This window comes from Nasonia vitripennis, chromosome 3 (assembly GCF_009193385.2).
Source record: "Nasonia vitripennis strain AsymCx chromosome 3, Nvit_psr_1.1, whole genome shotgun sequence".
Taxonomy (NCBI): Eukaryota; Metazoa; Arthropoda; class Insecta; order Hymenoptera; family Pteromalidae; genus Nasonia; species Nasonia vitripennis.
The window spans coordinates 21,872,728-21,892,725 of NC_045759.1; the positions used below are offsets into that span (position 1 = coordinate 21,872,728).

Below are 19,998 nucleotides of genomic sequence, written 5' to 3' on the forward strand. Positions count from 1 at the left end.
AGCATCAGCTATTTGAATTTCGCCGAGTCTCTCTTATAAACAGTAGTGATCACTCGCTGTGTAATAAATTTAAATTTCCCGGGCCGAGGAGGAGAGAGAAAAAAAGTGACGCCTCGGAAATTTTCAATGACGCGAGCATATTCTCCCGATTCGAGCTATATAATAGAGCATAGATCAGCGATATAACGATAATATAAACGAGAGGGGCGTCGGCAAAGCTTTGTCGATCTCTCTCGTCTAGGCGTCAGCGGCAGACTCTTGCCCCGACTCAACTCGAGAGCGAAATTAATATCTGCAGGAGAGGGAGATATAGAGCGAGAGTTATTCCCGAAAACGTATTACTATAGTGACATTAATTTCAGATTCGTTGTAAGGATTACCATAAAGAGCCTGCGCTCGCAGTGCGCCTCTACAAAGCGAGCCTCTGGCCCGGATATATTCGGCCGGCGGATAATCAACATCAGAAAGGGGAGACTAATCAACGGCCGTCTTCGACAGTCGCTCGGCTTCTCTCTGTGTGTGTCTGTGTGTGTGTGTGTGACCCCTTCAGTCTCTCTCTCTCTCTCTCTCTCTCTCTCTCTCTGTATACCACCACTACGCTTTGCCCCTACATCCATCTCTCTCTCGTCCTTTCATTCTCTCGTTTTCGCAGCCTTCTCTCTCTGCGGCTTGCCTCCGCAGCAGCCGGACAGACCCCTCGCAGCGCGCCAAGTTTACTTTCAATTGAATCGAGCGTCTCTTCGCTTTATTAATTATTAATTACAATTCGCTTCGACAATTAACGTTCTCGTATTATAAATCCCGTACACCGCTTCGATTCACCTCCCCGTCTCCTCTCCTCTTTGTGTCCCTCTGCAGCAGCGCACGCTAGACTTTCTTTAATTAACGCCCGGCTTGTTTGTTTATTTCCCTGGATTTTTACGCGCGCGCGCGCGCGCGACACAATTAAGATTCCCTCTCTCGCGCAACAACTCGAATTAAAGTTCGTCCTTTCAATCAGGCCCTTTTTGTTCGGAAGTTAATCGATTCCCCTTTCGCGCGCCATCAGCGCGGCTCATATATATTGAAATAAATGATTCGGATTCTAATTGCAATTCTACAACGCCCGCGCGCGAACACGTCTCCAGGCAACTCTCTCCCCCGTATCGGTGTGTATGCGTGTTTATAGGCGACCGCAAACTCGAAAGCGTCAAACGCACACCCACGCACGCATCGAACGAGAGCGTCTGGAGCTTCGCAGCGCGCGACTGTACACTCAATCGTCCAATTACCGCGCACAGAACTCATCCCCGTCCCTTTTCTCTCCGCCTCGTAAATTCCGCCTCGATCTCTCCTCCGCGTGTTTCTTTCTGTATAGTTTGAGAAGCTCACATTCGTAATTGAGCTGAGGAGGACTGATAGATGAGAGAAAAGAAAAATGAGAGGGCTCTTGGATTATTTTTTTAAATAGCACGCAAGAGAGCAGAGGAGGCTACTCGCTTTCAGAGTTAATTATTCCGTTATTTGTCACGCCGGGAGTAATTACATCCGACGCTGCTGCTGCCGCCTCTGAATACGCCGTGTATCAAAACTTTATTAAATCTGTTTTCCTCCGCAGCTCTCCTCCCGATGCTATAGCCGCCTTCTTATTGCTCCTCTTTCTGTATTTCGAGCGCTGGAAATTAAGGATCTTGTTGAACAAATTTTTCATCCAACGCGAGCTCTCAATCGTTATACGCGCAGTCGAAGCCGCTCGTTTTGTGTAAAAAAAGAGCGCGTTCATATATTTTTAAAAACTTTTGACACGCGCGCAGACACCCAGAAAGAACGAACGGATACGTAATTTAAAATAGCCGGGACGTCGAAAGGGCCGTCGCTCGCCGCTGGACATCGCATACACACACACACACACACACACAGCGAAGCTTTCAATCATCGAACTGGGTTACCGGTGGCCGGGCAATTTTATTTTTAACGCGATTGTATACTCTCTCTCTCTCTCTCTCTCTCTCTCTCTTTCTCTCTTCGCTATAAGCCACGCCTCGGTAATCTCTGCAGCTGCAATCACGTCGAGTTACGCAGCGCAGCGGCGTGATGAGAGGATTTTTTCACCAGAGGCTCTCGCTCATGAGCGCGACTGGATTATATTCGCGCAAAGTGCGGAATAGCGAAATCACGGAGTGAGCGAGGAAAGTGAAATTACCTGTTACTCACACTCGAAGGGACGTCGTTCACACTCGCGCGCGGTTTCGGCTCCTCGCTCTCCCCTTTCGCACGAGTGCGGAATGTTTTCTCCTCTCTCCAACCCCCTTTTCTCTATACAGCCCCCATAGCGAGAGCTTGATGGATCGCCAGGCCACGATGATAGACGCGGCGGCAGGCGCTTTTCTTCTCTCTCTCTCTCTCTCTCTCTCTCTCTCTCTCTCTCTCTCTCTCTCTCTCGTGCTTCTTCGCGCCGAGGCAACTTCGAGGGATTGATCGAGCAATTAAAATTGTAAACGTAAACGTCCGGCAACTTTCAAAGTCAATAGACGCGAGAGGGAGGGATGTATAGACTCGCTGGCAAACTTCTCGATAAATCTAGCACGTAGTGTTGCACTTCCTGCTCCGCGCGTGCGCGTGACTTCCTCTCTCTCTCTCTCTCTCTCTCCCTCTTGCGCTCGGGCGTTCTCTTAAAAAACTTTTCTTTTGAGGAGCTAGAGCTGCATTAGCCGAGCGGAAATATCGTGCATTATTTCGTGAAAAAAGCCTCTCGTCGAGTGTATAGTAGGCGGTTTCCATCGGTATATAACGAACCCGGCTCTTTTTTTCCCTCCTCCTACCCGACGTCGGATTACTTTCCAACAATAAACGCGATCGGACGAGGAATTACATCTCGGCTCGTAATATCCGAGTGTGGATTACGCGAGCTAGCTGCGCAGCGAAATTTTCCTTTGAGCCTCGCGCTTCAAAATGAAATTCCATTATTTCGATGCACGATGACTAATACAACGTTTACACTCGCCTCGAGACTCGGAGAAAAGGAGAATAGGAGAGGAAGCGTATCTATAATAAAACGTCGTCGTCGTCGTCGTCATCGTCGTCGTTGTGCCGAGTGCATAAATTTGTACTATACGTATATCCTCTCTCAGAAGAGAGACATACAGAGAGAGAGAGAGAGAGAGAGGGAGAGAGAAGAGAATGAAAATATTGACGAGTCGGACTGCCCGTGGAGCAGAGGAGAAAAGCTGCTGCTCCTTGAAAAGAGAGGATTGAAAGCGAGTAGAGAGAGAGTGAAAAAAATAACAAAAGCCGGCGCCTTGCTCGGCTTTACGCCTTTATTTACTCCTAATGTCTCTTTGATCCGCGTCGCTTCTTCTTCTTCTTCTTTTCGTCCCTTCGCGCACACGTGTATGTGTGTCCGTGTGTGTCAGCTCGAGCTCAATTCCGTCCCATATACCTACAAGCTTCTTCTTCTTCTTCTACTACTTCCCCCCTCGATATACTCGTATAGTGTTTCCTCACAGGCGTGTATACCTGCCCGCGTGTGTGCTTAGAGAGAGAGAGAGAGAGAGAGAGAGAGAGAGAGAGAGAGGCCCATCCAGAGACACAAAGGTGCTATATACACTCGGCGAGCTATGCATAAGCCAGGTATGCGTATAACGAGAGAGGCCCCACCTGGTCTCTCTATACGTACACTGCATTGTTGCAGGATGCGCGCATCGGGGGCACATTTTCATCCTGCGCACATAATGCCGATGACGAATCGAGAGCTGACGAGCCCTGTGTCTGCGCGTGTGTAACAGCCCCTCTTCGTCTCTCCGGACACTTAATCCGCACTCTATTATGCTTCCTTTTTTTTTGCGCCCCACGTGCGCGGTGTAAGTCTTTATAGGCGGCCCTGCGGGAGGGTCGCGAGATAGATCCGTTTATCGTTTGGACGATTCGTGTGCAGTAGGCGCCTACTGTGTATATCGTACGCGAAGTCTTATTTATGTAAGAGGGGCTTACACCCGCTTATAAAAAGGAAACCCTTTTTTTCCGCTTTGTACGAGTCTATTTATGTAGCTTACGCATGTCGTGTGCGTTATGGATTTTTCCTTTGATCGATTCGTCGGCTTAAGCAGGCGCAAAAACTTGAGACGAGACGCGCCATATGACGGGGAAGATTACGCGGCGATAAATCAGGAATCGGCCGATCGATCAAAAACTTGTATTCCCCGCACGTCGACAGACCGATAACGCCTGTGTAGTTGTGTGTTCATGTATGACTCAGCCGAGCGTCCTATCACTAATTTCCCGCAATAACGCGCACCGCATACACTACGTAGCATATATAGAGAAAAAATGTATATATGTATTATCTGCCGATCGGTCTGGATAAATTCATCATAAAAGACAGAGAGAGAGAGAGAGAGAGACGCGACCCTCGTGCAATCCGCCTCTTTCTCGCACACACACACACACATGGACTAATTCGCCAGCAGCAGCCCCTCACTTGAATTCTCGCGCCATCCTTGTTAGCCGCGCGCGCACACGGCGAATAAACAAGCCCTATACACTATATCCGTCTCTATCGTTTCGTACTCTCTAACTATGTAGCAGCAGCCCCCGAACGCTCGCGTATATATGAGTCTCTGTGTGGGTATATACCTACTCCGGGGCAGCGGCGCGTGAAATGATTTCTGACAAGCCGCCTTTCGATTCCGCAGCAGCAGCGGCAGCTCTCTACTCTCGCCGGAGAGAGAGAGAGAGAGAGAGAGAGAGAGAGAGATGACCGATGAATTGCCTTTGTCAAATAAAATTACTACCGCTGTATGAGCCGACGGGGGGATCAAGACGGCTGAATCGGGTATTAGACCTTTTCCACGCTCGCTACCTACTTCTTCTTCGCTCTCTCTCTCTCTCTCTCTGCTGGCGTTCACCCCCTTTTTTAATACTCTCTCGACTATCCCCTCTGCGCTAAGCCTAACGACCTTTTTGCGGGAAATCGCGCTGCAGTTACGCGGCGCAAGTGTATTAGCCGGAAATCCAATGCTCTGTGTGTCGCTCGAGTCGATGATTCACGATTCTCTCTGTCTCTCTCTTTGTGTGTCGCGCGCGCGCGTGTGTGTGGACGATTTTTGATTGATTGTTTTCCGCGCAGCGAGGACTGGTGTCGTGTTCGTCGTCGGGGCGCAGCTCCGATATATATCTGAATTATGATAAATCGCCGGATCGACAACTTCATTCGCGGCGCGAGAGAGCGCGATATCGAGTTACACTTCGCCGTCGAGTCCCTCCGTTATTAATTGCGTCTTGTTTTAGATTTTAATTTGCCCGGCGGAACGATTTCCCAACTCATTTGTAAATCGAAATCGAAATGGAAAAGTAGCTCCGATATAAGTACTTGTTGATGCATCGCCAATTGCGAGTGTCCGTGTGAAAAGAGCGCCCGTGCGGTGCATATGCGCAAGTGCGGCCATAAATTAGAAACCTTACGCGCTTTGGCGGCAGAAAAAGGACACACGAGGGCTTCGCTTTTCCGGGAAGCTGCTGCTGTGTGCGGAGCCATAAATTTTCGCTGCGGAAGAGGATCGAATGACGAGCAGAGGCGAGAGGGAAGACCGCGTGTGCTCGGCATCTGGACTGGTGAATGGGCCACTTAAGATTTTTTCTAGCTCGCTGGACGCGCATGTACTGTCAGAAATGATTTCGTTATAGAGAAGCTCTCCAACTGCCCATGGTGGACACACACACACACACATGCTGTGTGAATCGACCGCTGCTGCCGCTGCGTTTTTCGAGAGCTCGGCAAATTCAGCCGGCGACTTTCGATACGTATATTATACGCTGTATAAATATACGCACGCGAGCACTATATGTATAAAGTATAATATCGCAGCAGCCGCTGCTGATTCACGCTCGACTGAAATGCGTTGATTTCTCGTGCGTGTACTGCGCGCTGTGTTTTATTTTATTTCATTCCCGGAGGCCATGCGTTTTTATTCGGCGGCGGCGCGACTTGAAAAACGCGAAAAAAATCGACCTATCGCTCTTTCTCTCATCGGCGATTCGTTTCGCCTAAGCGAGCGAGAAATACGAGCGCGTAGTAATTGCGTTTGTTAAATCACTCAACGTAAGTCGACGAAAAAATGAATGGCGAGTGACCCACATAACAAGGGAGGGAAAACAAAACGTATTCTCTCCCGAGCGCAATTATACGAATAAAATCCTCTTTTGAGAAGCGCAGCAGTTTTTCATATAATGCTCTCGCTCTCTTTCTCCGCAAAGTCTTCATTGTGCCCCCGTGGAAAAGCTATATGCGCTTTCCGTTTCAATTCCGAGCCCCGAAATTCATAAGCCCGGCGCTTTTTCCCCGCGCTCTGCTCTCGGCTGCTCTCTCAAGCTCCCGCGTATATTTAGAATAATTCGAGCAATCATACGGATACGTCTCGCGCACTTAAAAACAATCTTCCTCGGCACATAAATCAATCGTGGGTATACCGAGTTTGACTCACCCCGCTCTCTCTCTCTCTCTCTCTCTCTCTCTCTCTCTCTCTCTCTCTCTCTGAAAATTGACTCTTTCTCTCTCGGATCATCGCGCGCGCTCGGAAAAGTGGCCCTCGTGAATTTGTCATCGGGGGCTTTGAAAAAAAAAAGCGTCGAGCTCGCTGCTTTTTTCCCCGAAGGTGGCGAAAAAAAGCGCAGCGCTTATATAGAGCACACGAGAGTCGTCGTCGTAGTCGTCGTCTCCTCCTTCGGATTGTAGCAGCAGTAGCAGCGGCTCGAGAGGGGACGAGGGTCCAATTACGTTAAAATAGAGTTTCCGGCCGAGGGACACGTACTAGAGAGCGAGAGATGCACAGATGCGTGTATATATACATACGTATACGTACATAGCTACCCACGCGGCCGTAGCGAGTCTATGATGCGCCTGCGCGCGTTTATTACACTGCAGCAGCAGCAGCAGCGTCACCTTGGGAGGCCGGATTTACGAGCGTGCCTAATCATGTTTCGGTAATGCGCATAACTGCCTCGACTTTCTTTTATTCGCTCGCGGGGGCGGGCCGATCTAAAATTGTGTACCTATGCAAACGCGCGGCGTCGATTTAATCGCGATGTTTATATCCGAGGGACTGTGTGTGTGTGTGTGTGTGTGTGTGTGTGTGTGTTGTGTGTATAGGGTTTTTACGATGATTATCGACGGCCGCTGTCGCCGCGAGCGAGGAGTGGAGAAATTTTTTATTAATAAAGTTTCATGACGCTATTATGTTCGAGCGTCCTTAACCGGGAAATAAAAAGAAGTGTGTCTGCGCAGCGCGGCGACGGCAGTGGGTGGCGCGGAAGTTTTTTATTGGAAAACTTGTTACAACAAATTGAGCATTAAGCGCCGCCGTTGCCTCGCGAGTGAGAGAGAAGGAAAAAGATGCCCCTTTATGAAGAACGAGGGACAAGACTACGGTGGAGAGAGAAAGAGAGAGTTGTGAATTTTTATTTTACTTTTTCAACTTTGAAGATTCCGAGAGAGAGAGAGAGAGAGAGAAGGAGCGGGAAAAATTGGGTCAGGAATTCTCGAGCGAAGACATAGGGGCTCGGCTTATAGTCATTAATTTAACGAATTCGAATCGTGCGACATCGTGATTTAGTGCTAGAGGCACTCGGACTATTTATAAAATTCGTCGTTTTTTTCTTCTAGCGAGTATAAACGCGCTCCGGTGTATCGAAAATCACAAAGGCAAGGGTGAAAAACTTGAAAGAACCTTCCGTCTAGCTCTCGTTATCATCCTCCTGTCTCCTCGTCGATTCGCGATAACGACGCTGCTCGCGCGTTATAATTTCGCGAGTAAAGTCTACAATAATGGCGCCCTGTGTAGTCCGCGACAGAGTTTCTCTCTCCTTTGACCTTCCGCGTGTATTTTTCGCAAAGTGCAAGACTCTCTCGCGTCTTTGATATCGAAATACATCAGCAACAAGCAAACTGCGCATTATCGTTACGCAAAATATAGATCCCGATATCTCATTATAATAAAATTCAAATTTCCCGCGCGCGCAAAAAGCGCGCTTAAAAGCTCCTTCTCGCGCGCGCGCGTGTCATTAACGCGAAGCGCGCGGAGAGAGGACGGAAAAAATGTGCGAGAGAGAGAAGGGAAAAAGCACTATTCACTTAATATAACACATAGGAGGGAAACGTGCGGTCGCTGAGGCGCACGAAAATCTCGATTTCCCCGCGAGAGCAGAGCCGCAGCACATGTAAAGCATCAGGCGCGCATTAACGGCTGTGCGCGAGCTAGAGAGATAAAAACGAGAGAAGAGAGAAGGTGCGGATAGCAGGAGGGATTCCGATATAGCGATAGCAGCGGAGCTGTGCTCTCTCTGCGGCGGCGGCGGCGGCGGCGAACGCAATTTGGCCGACGCGGATTTTTGTATTGTCGTCACGTGCGCAATCTTATTACCGGCACACGTGGTGTAATATTCTCACGACTCCGGCCCCACCCCATCGGCTTTCTCTCTCTCGCTCTCTGTGCATTAGCGCCGCCGCCGCCGCCGCCGTTGCTGCTGCTGCTGGAAGAGAGATAGAAGCTTCCTCCCTTCGGTTCTTCGGCGTTGTTAGGATGCGACAAAGGTGGTCCTCTCGCTCCGCGCACAGCACACAACGAGCTTTCTCTCTTCGACGAGCACACACACACACACACACTCACACAGAGGGAGGCGAAGAGTGATCGAGAACCGCCAAAGTTTGCGCGGCCATACATTCGTGCTCCTATGCCCCCCCCCCTCTGCTTCTTCTTCTTTCTCTCCTCCCTATATACACACACTCGGAGCATGTATATTATACTTTGCTCGGCGCAAAACTTTGCTTCCAGAGAGGAGCCCCGCGTATGTAATAACGTTAGGAGCCGCAGCAAGTGGCTTTCGCGGCGGCGAGACGTCGTCGTTTCTTCATCCTCGATCGTCCGCGCAGTCACATCAACGACAGTTGCGAAAACGTGACTGAACTCGCGAACTCGCCTCCGTCCTGATAAATACCAGTCACTCTCTCGCTCTCTGCAGCACAGCACTGTACTCTGCAGAGTGTATATAGGGCTATATAAGTAGAAACGAGCTGGGGGGAGGGGGAGGGGGGGGGAGGAGTTGGCGCGCGCGCGTTTTTCGCATTTCTCCGGACGACGGAACAACTTCGATAAGTGAAAATGAGAGAAATATTTCGGGCTTAATGAGAGGAGACACGCGAGGAATGCCCCGCTAGATTACGCATTGGAGATTTCTTTTCTTCTTCCTCCTCCTTTAATTGCCGCGCTTGGCGCACGACGACGAACGGCCCCCTAATCCCCGGCACGTACGGATTTCTCTCTCTCTCTCTCTCTCTCTCTCTCTCTCTCTACTGCTACTTCCACGAAATGCTAAGTGGAGAAGCGCGTTTCCTTTGTCTTTCTCTCTCTCTCTCTCTCTCGCGAGTATTTTGTTTTCTCATTTTTTTTTTCGCCATTCGCGCCACTGCAGACAACCGGGGGGATATTATTCACGGAGAGAAAGAGCGAACGAGTGTCGTTAGAATTGCACTCGAAGGGGAGAGAAATTGCCTCGCTCGGCCGCGTGTTAAAAATACTACCGCGCCACTCATCTAAGCGCAACAAAAAAAGCGCAGTATTCTACTCCGATATATCCGTGCGTCCCACTGACGAATTCGGGGCAAATCGCGTTATGATATAAAGAGCGAAATCAGGTCATATAAGCGCTAACGCGATTACTTACACACACGGCGACGACGAGAGTAGAGCTTGATGAATCGAGTTCCGCGCGCGAAAGAAAGTTTATGGAGGCTTGTTTATATCGAAACTCGCCGCGTGTGAGTTTGCGGGAAATTTCGCTCGGACAAGCTAGCGTTAATACACACCTGCGCGCAGGCGCGAAAAAGATTCCGCGCAATTACGCGTAGAAATGTAAATTGCGGCGCGCGCGTTATATTCCGCCCGGAATTTCGGGGCCGCGTATTCAAAGTCGCCCGAGTGTGTTAATGAGATTGCGTCGCTTCTCGCGTTTGTTTTTTTTTTTGTTGCCCGCAAAAATTTAACGAACGAAAAAAAGAAGACAATGCGTGTGTATAAACGCTGCGTTCCTCCTGTAAAAATACAAGCCAAGGCAGCTTTTTTGTACTTTGCGTATAAAAGCGCCATTATTGCATAAAGTTATTATACACACACGGGGAGAGAGGAGAGTCTGGCGCGGACGTGAGGCGCCTCTGAAAAAAGTTCTCCCGTTGGCCCGTTCGAGACACACTCGCTCCGAAACTCGAACTCTCGAACGTATACACCCATACATCCACACAGCCACAGCTCGACCTACTCTCTATCTTTCTTCCTCCGGCGACGGACGTCCCGTATACAGCATACACAATATATATATATATATATATATATAATCCTCTCTCCCCCGGCTGACAGGGACATTTTTTAAAGCGACATGGCGGCGGTGGCCTCGCTCTCGGCGCACTGATTCGCCGTGTTATTAATCAAGGAAATTATTTTTTTCTTCCACTCTCTCCCGCCGTTGTTTTCTGCGCGAGCTTTCGACTCTGATAATTTACGCGTTAGAGGCTCTCGGACCCGGCTTATTTATGTCTCCTCGTTATATTGCGCCAATAAGATACAACTTTATAATTCGACGCGGAGCTGCTCCCGCACGTGGGCCACCGCTACGCGTTTATAAGTGTATAGAGAGGGGAAGGAGCTGATGGAGAGCGTTAATAATGCGGGACGATTTTTCGAGATGCTTATCGACTCAGAACTTTTCGCGCCGCGAAAATATTGAAAATCCTCGCGCGAGAACCCGGAGGGGGGAGATAAGTTTCTTAAGGCGATTTCCAGCACGGCAGCTCTATTAATCACGCAATGAAAATATGATTAGGGAAGCTGCTCCCCCCCCCCCCTCCCCTCCCCCCTGCGTGCGCCCGATTTTTTAGCCGAGAGTGTGTATATACGAGTATAACTTTGTTACGAAGCTCGTTGTACAAAGCCCTCGATTAAACGCGAACTTGGCGATTGTGTTGTATATAGTTAGGTGAGAAACGGGAGACTAATGGAGTCTTGTCTTTTTTGTTTCTTTGCAGGCTACCACCGCAACAGCAGCAGCAGCAGATGACGGTGGGCACGCTGGGCCCGGGTATGGGCGTCGGCGTGGGTGTAGCGGGCAACGGCGGAGCCGGAGGAGGCCAAGCAGTGGTCAACCAGGGCCAGCCGCTCGTCATGCCGGGCTTCCCGATGAGAGCAGCAGCCGTGCCGCATTACTCGCCCTACTCGCCCTCGCGCTTCCACATCGACAAGCGCTGCCAGCACAGGTGCTCCTGGAAGTGCTTCAGCATCGCGATGATCCTCGTCACCGTCGCCCTCATCGCTATGCTCGCCTACTTTGCCGGTGAGTCGATTAATTTTTACGTCGTCTGCGTACATTATATGTATAGGTGGGCTTTGCGGGAAATTGGAGCGCGATCTCTGATTCGCAGCGGCTTATTCGACGCGCGCGCGCACGTATGCGCTACTACCCGCATATACGCGAGAGCCTGCATAAGCGTAACGGCAAAGGATCAGCGATATCGGCTGATTTTCCGCGGGAATTTTGAAATATCGCTCTCGAACGATTCGGGATATCGCGCCTGTTCAACGTCTCTTTTCCTTCGTGCACGTCAAATATGCGTATCCGTAAAACGGCCTTTGTACGCGGTATCTCCGAACGAATGATCGAACGAAAGGAAGAAATCGACTGGCTGCAGGTGTTTTATTTTCAACAAATTGTCGTATACTCTCAACTGCCGGAGAAACGGTCTATAATGGAAACGGCATCGGAAACGAAGCAATAATTCCTTAAAGACCCGCACACTGGCTTTGGCGAACGTCAGATATCGCGGTCGCGCGTCGATGCACAAAGCTCTGTGTATTGGCCGACGTGTATAACTGTATATAGATACCGCGGCACGGAAACACAGAGAGCAACAGTGGCGGAGGCGGCAGCTTTGCGGGAATTGTTAGAGAATAATACGGAAATTGGAGCGATCTCTCTGATTCCAAACGCTGCACACTCCGATGCAGCTCGATACGCGGCCCGCATATATACAGACTGTATATCTGTCTATGTATAGTCGATATCGCGTCCGTGATGTATCCGCGGCGCCGAGAATTAAGGCGCTGCGCGATAATTCGCGCGGCTCTTATCGACGAGCTTTTAAATCTCGTCTCTTTTTCTTCTCATCATGGTTATACGATTCTGGTATACCCTATGGCGATTTCATCGCAGGGAAAACACAATAAGGATTAGCGGCTGGTCCGATCCATTTGCGCGTCCGATTAATCTATAATTGAATATCGCCGCTATACGCAATCTTAATGCGGAAAGATTACACGCCGAATAAATATTATAACGCTGAAATATATTCGATCGATTGAACAAACTGCTATCCGCACGTCGACGAATATTATTATATACGATTGCCGTATAATTGCGCTCGTCGCGTTAATAATATAATAATTATACGGCGCCGTAATTAGCCAAAGAGTTATATACTCGTGTGTATGCCGACATACAAAGGCGGCATCGATTGCTGCAGGGCGTATAGCTGTCCATTCATACTGTCCATTCATACTGGCGATTGCTCTCTTATTTTCCGCTTTGGCGCCCCTGACTGACTTTCGTTGGGCGCCAAATCCAGCGTCGAAAAGAATCGATCGCTGCTCGAGGAACGACGCGAAAGTCGCGGGCGCGAGGAATCGAATTAGGCAATCTCTATCTCTCTTCCTCTCTCTCTCTCTCTCTCGCGACAGTCAAAGACGGAGATAGAGAGTGAGTTCGCAAATCGAATTCTGCGCTTGAATATTCATGGCCCGCGGCGGCGGTATAGTGGCCGCGTCGATATGATAATGCCGCGCGCACGCGAGAGAGTATTAGCCCCTGTGTAGCAGTAGCAGTGTAGGTAGCGGTAGCCGAAGAATATATATGTATTGGATTATTAACTAGAGATTCGTCTCTCGATTCGAATTTTGCAGCGGTTAATTCCATGAAGCCCATTGACAACTCCAATTGCATTTTGGCGCAAGACGTCAAGGCTGTCACTCACGAGAATGCAAATGTCCACGACTCGATATCCACGCAAATTCCTACCGAAGGTGAGTTTCGAACAATCGATTTGTCTGTCTGTATCTGTGCATGCAGCGCCTGTATATTCTAATTTCGCACACACACACACAAAGTTTGAAATATGTGCTCCGCTCGAGATGACGGCGATTAATCGACAACACATACACACACACAGAGAGGCCCGCCCGCCGCGGAGAAATTATCTTTTAAAAGCATTTTCCTCTATTTAAACGGCTTTTTCCTTTCCCAGGCTCTGCGCCCTGCAACCCCCTTCCAAGCGTTTATATCCTTAAGCCAACACAGCGCGAGAGCCATTAATATGCAGATTGTATGCGCCATCACGTACTTTTGGCTCGGTATAAGCGATATTGATAATAATTAACGCACGCGCGCGCCGCGGACTTTGGAAACTCGCTGATGCTTTTTTCTCATCCTCCACGACTTTACGAACTCTTGTGTAAGCTCGCGGTCTTATCGGGAGCTTTTTCGACAAAATTATTGCCAACACACATGTACACACAAGCGTGCAATAACAAAAGAGTGAACACTCAGACAGCGCGTGGGTGAGGAAAGAATGAAAGGGAGATTTTTTGTCGTTCGCGCGGGCGCTCGAGCTAGAAAGAGAGAGACATAATCGTGACAGATTTTACTGCGGACTTTCGCGCAACAATGGGGGAGTAGGAGAAGTTCCTCTCACAAAACCCGCGCGCGGGCAAACAAAAGACAATTACGTGTGTGTGTGTGTGTGTGTATGTGCGTGTGCGATAAACAAAGCGAGGCAAAAAGTATTAAGCATTATTTATACCCGGTGATATAATTCAGCGGGGAGAAATAAATGTGTCGTGCTGTCAAATGAATGTCTGCAGCAGCGAATGTTAATCCTGCTTATATCAAAAAGTCGCGAGCGGACAAAGCGCGGAACGATAAACTCATCTTCTCCTTTCCGCAGAGAGTTTACCGACGAGCTCGGCCGAGCACTCGAGCGCGGCGGACTCGGCGGACCAGCAGCAGCACCAGCAGCACCAGAGCGACCCGCAGATCCAGCAGTCGGCCCAACAATGGCCGGCGGTCCTCGAGCTCCAGTCGTACAACGTCGCTCACTCGGCCGTCATCCCGCCTTATCACTTCTGGAACACCGAGTTTCGCAACAAGCAGCCCGCCTTCATTCGGCTGAACCTCACCCTGCCCTGGGGCGCGAATTTCGCCGTCTACGGCAGGCGTAACGTCGCGCCCAGCGTCACCCAGTACGACTTTGTCGAGTTCGTCAAAGGCGGCCGGGTCGATCACAGGCTGAAGCGGGACCTGCTGGTCGGCGCCGCGGCCGTGAGCTTCACCGAGGACGGCAAGGCTGGACTGGCGGCTCTGCCGCCGGAGCCGCAGATACTGCCCGCCTACGCGGAGGAGGAGCTCAGCTCGATGTTCCAGCACCTGCTGGCCAAGAGGTCGAGCTTCGAGCCGATGCTCGTGAACGTGAGCCTGCTCCAGTACCTCGACACCGGGCGCTGGTTCCTCTCGGTCTACAACGACGAGTTACAGCCCTACAAGGTCACGCTGATCGTCACCGAGGCCGAGGGTGTGTCCACTACCTGCCCCAACGACTGCTCGGGCAGGGGCTCCTGCTATCTCGGCAAGTGCGACTGTATCGACGGCTATCAGGTAAGCCGCCCTTATCGCTTTCCCACGACACCCCCGCGCGATAATCCCTCGTTTGCTCAGGCTATCACGCGCTCGACTCGCGATCGATCGGCTTTCCATCTATCCGAGAATATAACAACGAGAACGCAAGGTTTCTCCTCCAATTTGTATCATCCCCGAGGGGGGGGGGGGGCGCCTAAACACGAGGCGATTGCTGATTCCGCGTTTTTAGACGGAAAAGGCTCCGCTTGCGCGCGGGATGAATCACGAGGCCGGGAAAATCTCGAGATTGAAATTAAAAATTCAGAGAATCAAAAATTTAAGAGACTCGGGCTACTCTCGCGCTGAGCTTCGATCGCGCGCTTCCGCCTCTCTCTCTCTCTCTTCCCGAGAATAAACGAGGCGCGCGCGCGCGCAGAACTTTGAGCCGCGCGACATTTCCTCGATTTAAAGAAGAGCGAAATTTAATATTTATATCGTCGTCCGGGAATTGCTTATCGCCAGAGCGACCGCTCGAATGTAATATAGAACGTCAATGCGCTTCCCTAAATTTGAAAATTTATACGTCCTTCCATCCCGCGCGCGCTGGCTCGCGTCGCCAGGGGAATAAATTGGTTATTGGAAAACGCGTCCGAAATAAAACATCAATAATTACGAGAGCTGCGGGATTCGATATTCGAACTCTCTCGGGCTTTATCGCTTCCGCCGCCGCGAGCGAGAAGACAACGACAAATGCATATTACACAGTTCTTTTTCTTCTTTCTTTTTTTCCATTATATAATATACAACGTCGCGTGGCCTTGGGAGACGTAGCGCACGTGCTAACAACGGTCGCGTATTAAACAGACCGCGTGCAGCTAATGCACGCGCGTGTCATATTTGCAGACACTGCAACACGTCCGCTCCGCCGCGGCAGCGAATTTTCGCTTATAAACGCCCCCGCCGCGCGTATGCTCACATATCGGACCGGCGATAAAGGACAATTTTGCCGAAGCGTCTACCAACTGTTGGCAAAATTACGAGCGGCACAGCAGCAGGAGTATATAGCGGCCGAAATTAATGCAAAGTCACGCGCGCGCGTAAGCCCGGGAAATGGGACTGATCTCTCCCCGACTTAAATTCAAATCTCAAAGGTACATAACGCCGTCGGAGTTTGCGCTCGATTTTTCCCCATCTACCTTCTTCTTCTGTATACCGCCAGTGAGGGGTGTATATAAGGCGGAGTCGCGCAAGCCGAGGATGCTTTATTAGGAAGGGTAATATTCGAGCTCGAATTAGCCTCGGAGAATTTTGATGATGTAACGAGAGGAATATATATATTTTTCCGCCTGGTATAGAGAAAGGGGATAAGTGGGGGGGGGGGGGGGGATGATGTATACCCCGTGAAAATCGACTTTGCTCGCCCAAGTGTCGAGAGCTAATCTTCTTGTAAATACGCGGCTCTCTCGCGCGCAACGTGATTCGTCATTTCCAAACCCCTTTGAAGCCCGGGCGCATGAGCCGCATATTGAGTGATAATTTTCGCCGCGTGCAGCTACCGTGCTTTGATCTCGGCTCGTATTATATACGTCGCCCGCGCGACGAATCCCCGGTCTTTCAAAATTTTTCACACTCGCGTGTAGAAAATCGGATTGTCTCTCCCGTAAAAAGATGTAACTGATTTTTTTCCTAAACGCTCCGGGAGATAGAAGGAGCAGACAGTCGGAGCCTCCCCCATGATGTAGACAAGCTCTCTCTCTCTCGGCGTTATTATATACAGCAGTGGGGTGTCGGTCGCGCGCGCGGGCGCCAAACTACCGACTCTAATTTAACCCTCGTAGCAGTAGCAGCATCGTGCATGGAGGGGTTTGACGCGAAATTTGATTTGGACATTTTAATATTGGGAGCTAAAACGTAATTTCTCCCCATGCGCGGACGACGAATCGCTATTTATTGCTCTCTCGCGTATATCTGTATATGTTTTTTTTTTTGCTCTAGAAAGTTTCGCGCTACGAAAACGGATTAGGCGCGGGACACTGGCTTTCGATTAGCAATTTCATATAGTTTGCGCTCGATGAGTCGCGTGTTCTCTCTTCCGACCGACTGATTTCTGCTATTCTATCGTCAACGAGATTCCTCAGCTGATTAATTAATCTCGGCCCCGAAGCCGTCGCTCTATGGAAACGCGAAAAATACGCGCGCAGCGCTGTTTATCGTGTCGAATTTCAAATTTTCGCGCAGCTATCTGGAAATAAGAAGTTGCGATTGAAAGAGTTTATAAATTTCCTTATATCGCGCGCGCACACGCGCGCGTGTGTGTATTTACCGGGCCAACAAGTTCGAGAAAACCGATAAAAAGTTTCGCAACGGCAGCCGGAGAGCGATTCGCAGCATTCTTAGAAACTCCTAAATTATTAAATTTCCCCGGCGAAACGCGCGCGTATGGGAAAAAATTTCGGCGAGCGTAATGCGTGTGCAGACGCACGAGAGACAATAAAAGCGCTCCGCGTCGAGTTAAAGAGCGGTCAGAAGCCGTGCAGCTCGATAAAATATACGCATATAGTAGTGGTGGAGGGCCAGACACGCATAGAGCCCCGAAATCCCGTGGATAAACTCGAAACATAATTTAATGGTATCAGTCACGGTTATATCTCCATTAGATCGGGGCCATTTGTTGACTTATTATCCATACGTATTAAATGTGGCCACAGAACAGCAGCAGTTCCCCCCTACATACATACGTCGGTGCCTCGTTGTATTCCGCAGTGTATTACACGTTATACACAGAGAGAGAAAGAGAGAGAGAGAGAGAGCGAGAGCGCGGCCAGATGGCACCGATGCAACGTCGGCGGCGGCCGAGGACACAATCGATGAGCGCGTTCGCGGAGCCTGTTTATGTACGTGTGCGCGCGCGCGACCCCAGCAGTAGCAGCCTGCGCAAATACACGGCGATTTCGGTTAAATCGTCCAGAAAAAACAAGAGACCGCCACTCCCCCGCGCCGCCGACACGTACGTTGCCAGAGACCGCAAACCTCGTGTGTGTGTGTGTGTGTGTGTGTGTGTGTGTGTGTGCAGTGGAAAGGGGGATAGTCGGTCTCGAGACGCGATGGGTAAATGGAAAAATTAGAAGTGGAGCGAGAGAAGAAAAAAAAAGTACACAGCGAGACTGGAAAATTCTCGGCCCTCTCCGCGCGTATACGGTAGACACACACACACACAAGCTGCTGCAGACATCAGAGGGGGAAGCGGATCGTCCCTCCGAAGGACCTTTGTGTCGCGGAGCGGAGCGGACGAGCGCATTATAATCCTGCGCGCCGCGCTTGCGCCTATCGCCGCCGCGACTCTCCACTGCTTGCGCCTGCGGATATAATTTTCGCGTATTTCGCGTATAATTCGGCCGATTTAACTCGTCGTTCTCTCTCTCTCTCTCTCTCTCTCTCTCTCTCTCTCTCTCTCTCTCTCTCTCTCTCTCGGCGAGGCTTAATCGTCCGACGTCTGCGCCCTATTCACGCAGGACCGGCGCTCACAAACACACATACACACACAGGGCTTGCATTTATAGCAGTTGTAGTCGCACGTAAACGCCCCTCTCGCTGCTGCTGCTGCTGCTGCACGGGGTACACACACAGCATTCCCGATTCGACGATTTCCATGACGACGGCGTGACGTAGTGCAGCAGCAGCAGCCACCACCACCGAGGCAACGCCGCCGGTCGATAAGTCCTGCGCGAGACCCGCTGCGCACTGGTATCACACTGTACTATACAGTGTATAGCGCGTACAGAGGGATCGAACTCGCTCGCTTGCGCCCCGTCATCCCCCGCACGTGTATACAGACACTCTCGCTCGACTTTTCTATCTGCATCGCCCCGAGGATGCGAGTCCGTCTCTGTGTATGTGTGTAACGCGGGAGACAGGTGTGCTGCTCCGGATCCTTTCAGCCCTTTCTTCGGCTAGCTCCTTATATACCTATACGCGTACGCAAAGTATGGGAACTGATTACATTATACGTCGTGAGCTATTCACAGGCTTCTTATTCCCTTCCGTCGCGTTTTCACGCCGCCGCGCGTTATTTTTTCGGGGGCTTGACACTATCTCTCTGCAGCTTCTTGCGCGCCCATCGCCGGCAAAGATCTGACCTGCATACACGCCGGGCGCCGTAGGTGTACACACACGGCTCGCGTATATATAGCTGTGTACAGCAGCAGCGGCAGACGCCCCCAGCTTTTTCTCTCTCAGCACTCTTGACAAGAGAGGAAGATACTAGTGCGCCCTCACGCCTTCTCCATTAAAGCCTCGGCAGTTACGGCTCGAGAGAGAGAGAGACACTCGAGAGATGACGCTAAATGTAAAACCGATGTCTTAGGAGCGCAGCGACGCTCGCTTTCTCTCCCTAAGCTCTTGACGTGTCTCGACCATGTGTGTATGTGTGTCGGGGGAGATAGGCATACCCCTACGTGCCGCTACTTAACCTTCCGTGCGCGACGACGCGACGATTAATGATGACGAGCTTCTCGGACGATTGACTCCCGCTCTCTCTCTCTCTCTCTCTCTCTCTCTCTCTCTCTCTTGCTGCTCCACTTTGTTTTCCTTTTCCTTTTTGTCTCTGTTCATCCTATCGAGACGGAGAAAAGCCGTATAATACGCAAAGTCCATGCAAACGAGATTCCCGTGTCCGATGTCGATGCATCACACGAAAAGGCTAAATCCTGTTTTTGTTTTTCCTCTCAAAACACCCACTCTCTCGCGTCTCAAGGTTGGAATCTATACCAGGGGGAAGAGTCTCGAAATTCCTCGCTCTCTCCCGGCTTTTGATATATGCCACTACTTAAGCCTGCATATGTGTGAACGCGGAGGATTAATGGTGACGAGATTTTCGGTCGATCGACTACTGCCGCTGCTTTTTGTCTTCGAGAGGGTCGCCCGTGATATGAGGGATAGGCGGAGATTAATGCTCCGTAGCCGCGTGCACACACGCGCGCGCGGATAAGAATCGAATTATGCACTTATAGCCGTCGCGCGCTTATATACTAAAACGCATATACACTCCCGACAAATTGACGATGATTATGAGGGGGAGATTTATGCCTACCTGTTTTCGCTGGCTTAATGGGAGGCTTTTAAAATTTTTCACTCCGGAAGCCAGAGAGTGCGCGTCTTATCTACGGGAGATTCTTAGGGGGGCATCGCCCCTTGCGCGTTTTTTTTTTTTCTCTTACCCTCCGTCGATGATCAACGCGCGCAATTCGAAACGTGTGGGGAATGTAACAATCCCTGCGCGCGCTGGAAAATTGAAGAGAGCGACATCATAAGAGCCGA

The 19,998-nt window shown here is 50.4% G+C and overlaps 1 protein-coding gene across 5 annotated transcripts in view; it reads left to right on the top strand.

Moving 5' to 3' along the window:
* Window positions 1-19,998, top strand: part of LOC100119575 (teneurin-a) — a 74,023-nt gene that overhangs the window by 21,382 nt on the left and 32,643 nt on the right. For all 5 annotated transcript variants that reach the window (XM_016984235.3, XM_016984236.3, XM_008205261.4 and 2 more), the window contains 3 exons: window positions 11,048-11,352; window positions 12,975-13,094; window positions 14,015-14,721. In XM_016984235.3, coding sequence (XP_016839724.1) covers window positions 11,048-11,352; window positions 12,975-13,094; window positions 14,015-14,721 — 1,132 coding nt within the window. The remainder of the gene's footprint in view (window positions 1-11,047; window positions 11,353-12,974; window positions 13,095-14,014; window positions 14,722-19,998) is intronic.